This window comes from Dermochelys coriacea, chromosome 11 (assembly GCF_009764565.3).
Source record: "Dermochelys coriacea isolate rDerCor1 chromosome 11, rDerCor1.pri.v4, whole genome shotgun sequence".
Taxonomy (NCBI): Eukaryota; Metazoa; Chordata; order Testudines; family Dermochelyidae; genus Dermochelys; species Dermochelys coriacea.
This window is the reverse complement of record NC_050078.2, coordinates 45622178-45630978: the sequence shown is the minus strand read 5'-3', so window position 1 is coordinate 45630978 and position 8801 is coordinate 45622178. Positions and strand designations below refer to the sequence as shown.

The window sequence follows — 8801 nt, the reverse complement described above, 5'->3', positions numbered from 1 at the left end:
CTCCGGGCGAGCCTGCCCTGCCTCGGCCAGACACACGCGCCCCGCCGCGGGGCAGCCAAGTTCTCAGCCGAGGCCTTCCCCCCCCCTTCCCCGCTGCTGTGATATTGGTGGCAGCGCTTCAAGTTTCTGCCCGCTGCGGATGAGGGGAGTGAAAACGAAGCGGAGCCGAGGCACACGGAGGAAAATGCCGCGGCCGCCGACGTGGAAACGCGCAACCCGCCCTCCGGGGGGGGGGGGGGGCACACGACAAACACCCCGCCCCAAGGGCCTGCGAGCCCCTTTGTGGTACAGCCCGCCAAATCCCCCCAGCGCCAGCGGAGAAACGGGAACACGCCCACCCTGCAAACCCCCCTCCCCCCCCGGAGGTGGCAATGCGTCCCGCTCCTCCAGGGGACACTTGAAACTCTGCCTGGGAGGGAAGCGGCCTCCAGGAAAGGAGTCGGTCCTGGACACAATCCCCCGGAAGCGCACGAGACTGACAGCCCCGCACCGAGCACAAACTTTGCAGACCTCCGGCATCGAAAGCTGTCAGTGGGGGAGGAGCAAGTGGGCGGGCCGTAGCGCCCCGGCCGAGCCCACCGACCGCCGCAGTGCAGCAAGCCCGGGGGTTACGATGGCCCCGCCCCAGTTAGGGTCAGCCTGACGTCGAACAATGCCACGCAGCCAGGGTGGGGGGCGGGAGTCTCTTACTCTGGGGCTGCGCTAGGAACCTGAGTCAGAGCAAGGCTGCGAGGGACCGTTTAGCAAGCATGACTTTCGGAGTCAAACTGGTTTTTTTCTTACACGCTTTTTGTCTTCTTACGAGCCACACGCACGGACAAAAGAAAGAGGATGCCACTGCCGAGGAAGTTAAAATAGAAGTCTTGCACGTGCCCAAAGAATGCAAGCCGAAGAGCAAGAAGGGGGATCTGCTTAATGCACATTATGATGGCTACCTGGCCAGTGATGGATCCAAGTTTTATTGCAGGTAAATAACTGCTATTTATACCATTCTTCACCAGATTTGCCTCTCCTCTGCAAATAAAAAATAGGCAAACATCTAGCCTTTTGTTTCTTTTCAAGTCTGTGTTCAAGCAGATCTGACAATACTGCATCTTTTCAGAAGGAGAGCAACTTGTATGCAGTGCCCAAAATTACAGTGCAGTTTAGAATTATATAAATGTATATTTAGAGCTATACTTTCAAACCACAAATGCTGTAAATATCGTTATATAATATTTAGGCCAAATTAAGCCCCAATTCTGCAAAGACTCAGGCCTTGCAGAAAATTGTAGTGATTTAACTAAATTTTGTTAGAAATTGATTTAGCTAAATCAGTGGCACCCTCTTATGTGGGTTTCAATTTAAGAGTGGCATAAATAGTGTAGTTTTCTTGTGTAGACGAGGCACAATGCACGTGAGCAACTTTGCTCACAGCGTGTCAAGAGGGTACACACATGCATAAGTCTTTGCCGGATCAATGCGTTAGTTTGTATTCTTCAACAAATAAAAGGAACAACCTTTTACTTTCATTAACCATTCATTGCTCTGAAATAACTTTGAAGTATGTTAAAAATGTTAACTTCTACAGTTTTGGATCCAATAAATAGTTTAATTCACCCAAAAATCGAAACTTAAAGGATATTAAAGTTTTCCTAATCTTGGAATTTGTTTCCCTGAGCCCAGTGTGGAAGCAGCATGCTCAGTTTAGGACAAAATTTGTTGCCCGGGGAAGCCCACTACTGGTTGAAATAGGGTAGTGTTGACAGGTTTTGGTGGAGATCTAGGAAATTCTTGAAACTACAAGTTATTGGCAGTGCTTGTTTGAGTGCTTGTTTTTGCAGTTTTAACGATGTTCTTTTCACATTGTTTTTTTGATTTAATAGGTGAGAGGGGAGGCACTGCATGCTAGGGGAACACTTGGCAGTGAGGCTCCAATGGAGACATATTGTCTAGGAGCTGAAGGATTGGTCAGCTCTAGTGTTGAGGACAAAACCACCAGATGGATGGCCTGTCATCCTGCATATCCTCTGTAATCCACTGCTTTGCAGCTCATTTTGTGTATTTGTTTTCAGGGGGAGGAGAAGAAGAGAGAGAAGACATTCTCCCCCCAGTTGTATGATTTAGAAAAATTCTGCTAAGGGAAATTAATAGAGTTTTCCTCACCCAGTGCCGCCTTTTACTTTCTGCAGAAAGATGCAGTTTTAGCACTCAATTTTTACTTGTTCTTTAACAAGTCAATGGGAGCTTTCCTGTGTATGCACTTTAGGATTTTTAACCAGTTATACCAGAAAAAACTATTAATACTTCAATATAAATAAAAATGGGCAGTTGTTTACTTTTTAATATACACTTTACTGTGACTTTTAAAAAAAATTTATCTAAATAATGTCGCACTTTCCAATGATGGCATTGTATTTTTTTTAAAATCACTTTAACATTTAAATACATTTGAACACTGATTTTGTTGCTGTCTACTCACTAAAAGCTTTTTATTGTTTTTGTAGTCGGACACAAAATGAAGGTCACCCAAAGTGGTTTGTTCTGGGTGTTGGACAAGTCATAAAAGGATTAGATATTGCTTTGACGGATATGTGTCCTGGAGAAAAACGGAAAGTGACAATTCCACCATCATTAGCATATGGAAAGCAAGGCTATGGTAAAAAAAATTAAAATTCATATCTGTTTTTTCTTCTGTCTTTATGTTTTCAGATAAATGACAGAAAACAGTGTTGTCAAAAATGTACTTGAGTATTGATCATCCAAGCTTTTTCGATTGAAGGTTTTTTTGATGGCTGCAATTACAGGGCCTGATCCTGCAAACTCTTAGTCATACAAGTTCTTACATTTCTTGGGACTATGTTCATGGGTAATGGAGTTGCTCATGTGAATAAGGCCAACTCACAGGAGTAAGTATTGGCAGAACTGAACCTGTAATCGCAGGTCCATGCTAATAAGCTCTCCCGTTTGCTAGCAAGGAACTTCTCTGATAGGAGCACCACAACTACTAACAGCGCATACCATGGGACATAGAGAGATCATCCTTTTGTTGCTATTATTTGTATTGTGGTAGCATCTAGAGTACCCTCTTAGGACTGAGGCTCCATTGTGCTGCCAGTCCCTGATCCAGTTTGCTTACAACCTAATCTAATACATGACTTATTTTTTGAAAAGAGAAACCACAATTGAAAAGCTATCAAAAGGAATCAGATCTTCAACCCAGCACTCCAGACACAACATGCTTGCAGCTCTTTAATTTCCAGCACCACAATACAGTTAGTCTCACCCTCCACCAATAACTCCACAAGCAACTGCAATGCTGCTTTCACGGGTGGTTTATTTCACGTGAATGAGGAGTTCTATGCTAACAGCAAGGAGAGGTCATAACTTCAGTGCTTATGATTATATGCCTGTTTGATTTCCAGAGTCTCTAATAGCTCTTTTTGCAGTCAGAAGAGCCAAATATACAAATTTTTGCAAAAGTTCATTTAGGATTGGAACAGACAAACAGGAAGGGTAAATTGATAGTTATTTTTAAGTGGTCTTTAGATACAACTTTATGAGGAGAACTTTCTTTTGTGGGAGAAAATAAATATGGTTCACTGATAGCAAAAGAAAAAAATAAGATTTTCAGAAAGCTATCGTTGAATAGAAATTTTAGGGATTTAGTTATCTGTTTTTGTGGTTAAGAGAAAGGCCTTTTGAGTTCAGCACAAATTATTAAATATTATACTAATTATTATTTCCTCCTATTTATGTACATCCTTATTCCTTTTGCATTACATTCATGTTTAATTTCTAAGATTTGGGTACTGCCAGATTAGCCTTTTAATATAATTGTTTTTATTTTCACCCAATCAAAACAATATGAGATTCACAATACACCACTGAATTAATTTGATGAAACATTATTTGTTTGAACAACTGTCTTGGGACTAACTGAATGAGAAGTTTAATAGCTCAGCATAATAATCATTGTAGTCACCACTACCCCACTGAATGGAGCACAGGAAACCTAATCTGAATGCATGACAATTAGATATGCAATATATGAGACTAATGGGCTGACTCGAGTCTTAAAATCTTATCGTGAAACATTTCAGCTGAATGGACAATATCATATTTTAGTTCTTTGTAATCCAGGTTTGTCTGGGAACATGGGACATTGACTAAACTTGCTGCTGCTGTTCTGTGATCATAGTTTGATCATTTATTCATGTCAAAATTCCATGAGCCAACTTCATCCTTGATGTAATTCTACTGAAGGCGGTAGAGTTACACCAGGAATGAATTTTATAACAAGAAATGAACAAATCTTGCCTTGTAGCAACAAGAAAAAACACCGATATAAAATAAAAAGTGCATTATTAAAATCTAACCTTAGATGTAACTGTTTGTTCTAGGCAGTGCTTGAAGAAAGACTTTTTCCTGCAACATGGTTGTCCTCTGTCTTAGCGTATTCCTGCATGCTGGGGAAGATGACTGTCTAATCTTGACTTAGTCAGGCTGCATGTGGCGCTTTAGGTCTTTACATGTCTTTTTCTGTGGTATGTATAATTCTTAAAATTACTTGCACCAACGTCTGCCTAGTTATCTTATATTAATAAATGTTAGATAAACTTGTTGCAAATATATGGAATATATTTCAGACATTTACACAATTGAAACAGTTTTTAACAAAACACGTTTTGTAGTCAAAACTGAAAACTCTCAATACCGTTTTATTCATTATAGAGATCTCAAATAAGAAATACCAGTAATACCAATTTGTTTGCCTGCCCCTGTTAAAGAAAGCCGATTTACATTTTAATCTTCAGATCTAATAGGATATGTAGAAACTCAAAAATAAATTCTGATGATAGACTAGCCTACATACTAGCTTTAAGTAAGCCAGCATAAAATTAGGATCCAGTTGTGTGTTTAAACATTACCTGCATGTTGCATGGTTTGTCAAATGCATGTTTTTGGCTGACTTTTTAGACCTCATTGATCCACTCTTGTTATTTGTCTACCATTTCAGTATCTTGCTTTTAGAAAGCATGATACAGTAACCCATCTTTGCATTTAATATTTCCTCTACATCTTTGATATCAGAAGATGCTTTGACACAGGAATATTAGAACCTACCTTCAGTCTGTCTTCAGGGACTGAGCAGATTATTCCTATAGCCCATTTTTCCTGTGTTGATCAGATGGCATGGATTCTGAATTCTTGAGCCTGTGTCTGTAGCCTCTCTCCTAATTAGTTGCATATTTCAAATTATATTTTATTATTTGTAAATTCCTTAACAGTTGATGCAGTTATATCAAAATGTTTTAGCAGAACTTGGCTGCTTTTATTGCCGGTTTGTCTCCATTTCAAACAACGAAGGACTGTGTGTAAACATTGCATCATTTCTACAATCCTTTCAAACCCGACTGTTGCTTTTAAATTACAAAGTAAAAACACCTTACTTTAGCCTGGCATGTGGAATTGTCAGGACTTCAAAAGAAGTGTTGTAAGGAGCATTTGTACATACTATTGTGTTTCAAAACTTCTCTTAATGCAAGGCTTCCTAAGGAGGGTTTTTAATAGTTTGAGGTATATTTTCAAATTTTTTACTTAAATGTCTGGACACTTGGGATGAACAATGTGAATAATATCTGTCCACATATTAATTTTGTTTCAGAGAAATAGAATGTTATAAATAGTGCCTGAAAACATTTGTCTCTGAATATCAGGATTGCCAGTGCAACCCTCTCTCATTTCCTTTTTGCTAGCAACCGCCTTCTCTGAAAAAGACCCCTGAATCCATTACCTTTGATGTTTTCTGTGGGCTTCCTGGTGGCTAAGACCCCCTATTTCTCCTGCACTCTGCTGTGGGCTAGCTGGCCTTCTCTCTCATCATGCATTTCAGTGTTTATGAGGAACTGCCTGCTACCTTCCCCCAAATCCATTAACATCTTCTAAGAGAGCTGGAGGCTGCCTCCTCCAATTGTGTAGAAAGAGGAAAAGCAGGAAACACTCCTATCCCACACCTGTACCTTCTAATAGTGAGATGAGCTTAGAGACCTTAGGAGCTAAAAAAATCCTAAGTGACTCTCCCTCAGCTTTCTACTGCTTGCACAGCAGTGGCCAAGAGCATTTGCTCTGGCTGCAGGATGGGGGTCTTTACAATTGGGTTTGGGCACACCTGATGAATAGAGACCCATGTAGCTGCAAAACCCAAAGAACGGGCCACTAGGCAATAACTCCCTGAAGACAAAGGTAAGGAGAGTTGTCCTGGGTTCAGTGAGGGAAAGGATTGCTCTGGATCAAGAGTGAGGTAGGAAGGAGACTCACAGAGGGGCTTAATAGTGTAATATTTAAAGCCAGGGGTCAGAATATTATTTAGGTATCACACAAGTTGGAAAATTACACTGTTAACCTATTCCTAATAGATAATAGAAATACTGCTGTATGAATGTATGTACCAGTAGCATGAGCTTTGACCAGTGTGACTCCTACAATGCTTTTTTTTAATATTCTTAGCACAAGGCAAGATTCCACCTAATGCAACATTGATATTTGAGATTGAACTGTATGCAGTGAATAAAGGACCACGCAGTGTTGAAGCATTTACTCAAATAGACATGGACAGTGACAAGAAACTCTCTCGAGATGAGGTAACATGAGTCAACTGACTTGGAATAGATCACATATATACACACCACTACCAATAAACCAAAGCATGCATTATCCCTATATGAGCTGCCTCTGATTCCATCTTTTACTTATCACTTTGCTATGTACAGGGCTACATCTCAGATTTACAAGGATGCAACATTTGTTTCACTCTCGGGCAGTGTCTAAAGTCTCCACTTTTGAGGAATGAGTGTACTGAAATGTGTATGGTCCATTAGTACATTTAAGAGGTTAATTCAGACTCTACACCCACTAAATTCTTGTCCTGTCTGCTGCAACAGCCAACAAGAGTAATCAATTATGGTTTCATGATAGAGATATTTGCCCACTACGAACTAGTCAGACATCAACTCATTTCACTCAAGCTCAGTTTTCTATTGAAAATATCTTCGAAGGTGTCTATTCATTGAAGAGTTTTACTATGCACTGTTACTTTATATTGAGAAAATAGGGAGATAACCATTTCAGTACATTATTTTTGTTATAGTTCCTAATGTTTTTCTCCTTTTAGTGTACTTTTGTTCTGGTGTTTCAAGTGTCAGAGCTTTTAGCTGATGTCATTTTATATTTGTGATATGAATGCCTATATGCTAGTATATATCATGATGAGTTCACAAAAATGTTTAGTATAATGTTTTCATTTTCTTCTTTTAGATAAGCCATTATTTGAAGGAGGAATTTGAAAGAGATGGTAAAAAACGTGATGCATCAGTTCACGATTCTATTTTAGCCGATATATTTAAGAAGAATGACCATGACGGAGATGGCTTCATATCTGCAAGGGAGTACAATGTCTATCAGCATGATGAACTATAGCAAATTATTTCTAAAATCTCCTGGCTGCTTTCTGTACCCTAGATTTAAAGAATTTCTAAAATGAACTTTCATTTCGTCACATGACGCTTTACATTTTTTTTTATGGTAAATTTTTATACCTTTTAAGATGAGTGTTAAAAATCTTACCAGTAACATTTCAGTAATAGACTGTGGTATATTTTACAAAAGAAATAAAATTATAAAAAGGCATAATCTGTTTTACACAATCCTTATTTCAGATATAAAATTTTGTGATTTTGTTGGACCTGATTTTGTGATTTTGTTGGCACCCCCAAATCTTCGCCCTAGGCAGTCACCGAATCTTGGTGCCCTAGTGGTTACACCAGCTCTGGGCAAGAGGAATCTGTGTCAGGATTGTGCAAGCACTTCTGGACAAGCCAGCATAGAGATGCAAGTTAATGCGTTGTAGCATTAATTTATTAGTCGCACCCTTCATAACTTCTGTAGGACAAGCTTCTTGTGCACCCAAGGGGCTCACTGCATTCTTCCATTCTATCCCCTGCATGCCACACTCCCATCCTTCTCTAGTTGAGGGACTCCCTGCAGCTTTCCCCAATTTCTCCTCTGCCAGGGGTTGTGTGTGCACCTCTATGGCAGGTGTCACATATCAGAGGCTCTGGGAGCATTCCTTCCTGCCCCCCCATCCCCCCATTGCCAACAACACTGGTTGCTCCTAGTCCCCTTACCACATGCTAGGGGTTGTGTGTGCCCCCTTTCCTCCTACCAGCATCCCCAATTTTGCCCCCACACCAGGGATTCTGTATCCTCCCTGCCCTTATGCCAGCTGTGGTGTGCACACACCCCATTCCCCCTGTCATTATTATTTGTCTAGGAGATAAGTCACTCAGTATGTCAACATGTTAAACTCTTTAGGCAGAGGGGAGATGGGGTGATATGGTTATGCTGGAACGCATTAATAGATGCCATCAACCAGTTGCTTGATCTGTAGACAACTGCAGAGTTTCTTATAACTATCCTAAATTGACAGCACTGGCTCCTTAGGTCCCTACTTTCCCACTTTTGGTTTCTGATTTGCCCCAAAATCTGTAGGATTCCAGTCACTACTGCCTAGACCAATTCCTGGAATTTTGGAATTGAGTAGGTGTGGCAATCAAAAGTTACCACCTTATCTACAGCCAACCATACACAGAAATGCAAAAATGTCAGTTTGACAGGATTTAAGTTCTAAAGAGACAAGCATCACTGTGTTTTATTTGAATGTGTAATAATTAGACTACACATTAATTGTAAGCTTCCACTAAAGCATGTGCATGCTGAAACTAGCAGCAACAGAGTGAAGCAGAAAGGCTGTCACATATACA

The 8801-nt window shown here is 40.4% G+C and overlaps 1 protein-coding gene across 1 annotated transcript; it reads left to right on the top strand.

The window, feature by feature from the left end:
- Positions 1 to 8: 8 nt before the first annotated feature.
- FKBP7 (FKBP prolyl isomerase 7) lies at positions 9 to 7664 on the top strand. Its single transcript, XM_038420913.2, has 4 exons — positions 9 to 967; positions 2487 to 2638; positions 6490 to 6623; positions 7297 to 7664. The coding sequence occupies exons 1-4, from the start codon at positions 750 to 752 to the stop codon at positions 7456 to 7458; spliced, it is 666 nt and encodes a 221-aa protein (XP_038276841.1). The 5' UTR covers positions 9 to 749; the 3' UTR covers positions 7459 to 7664.
- The last annotated feature ends 1137 nt before the right edge of the window (positions 7665 to 8801 follow it).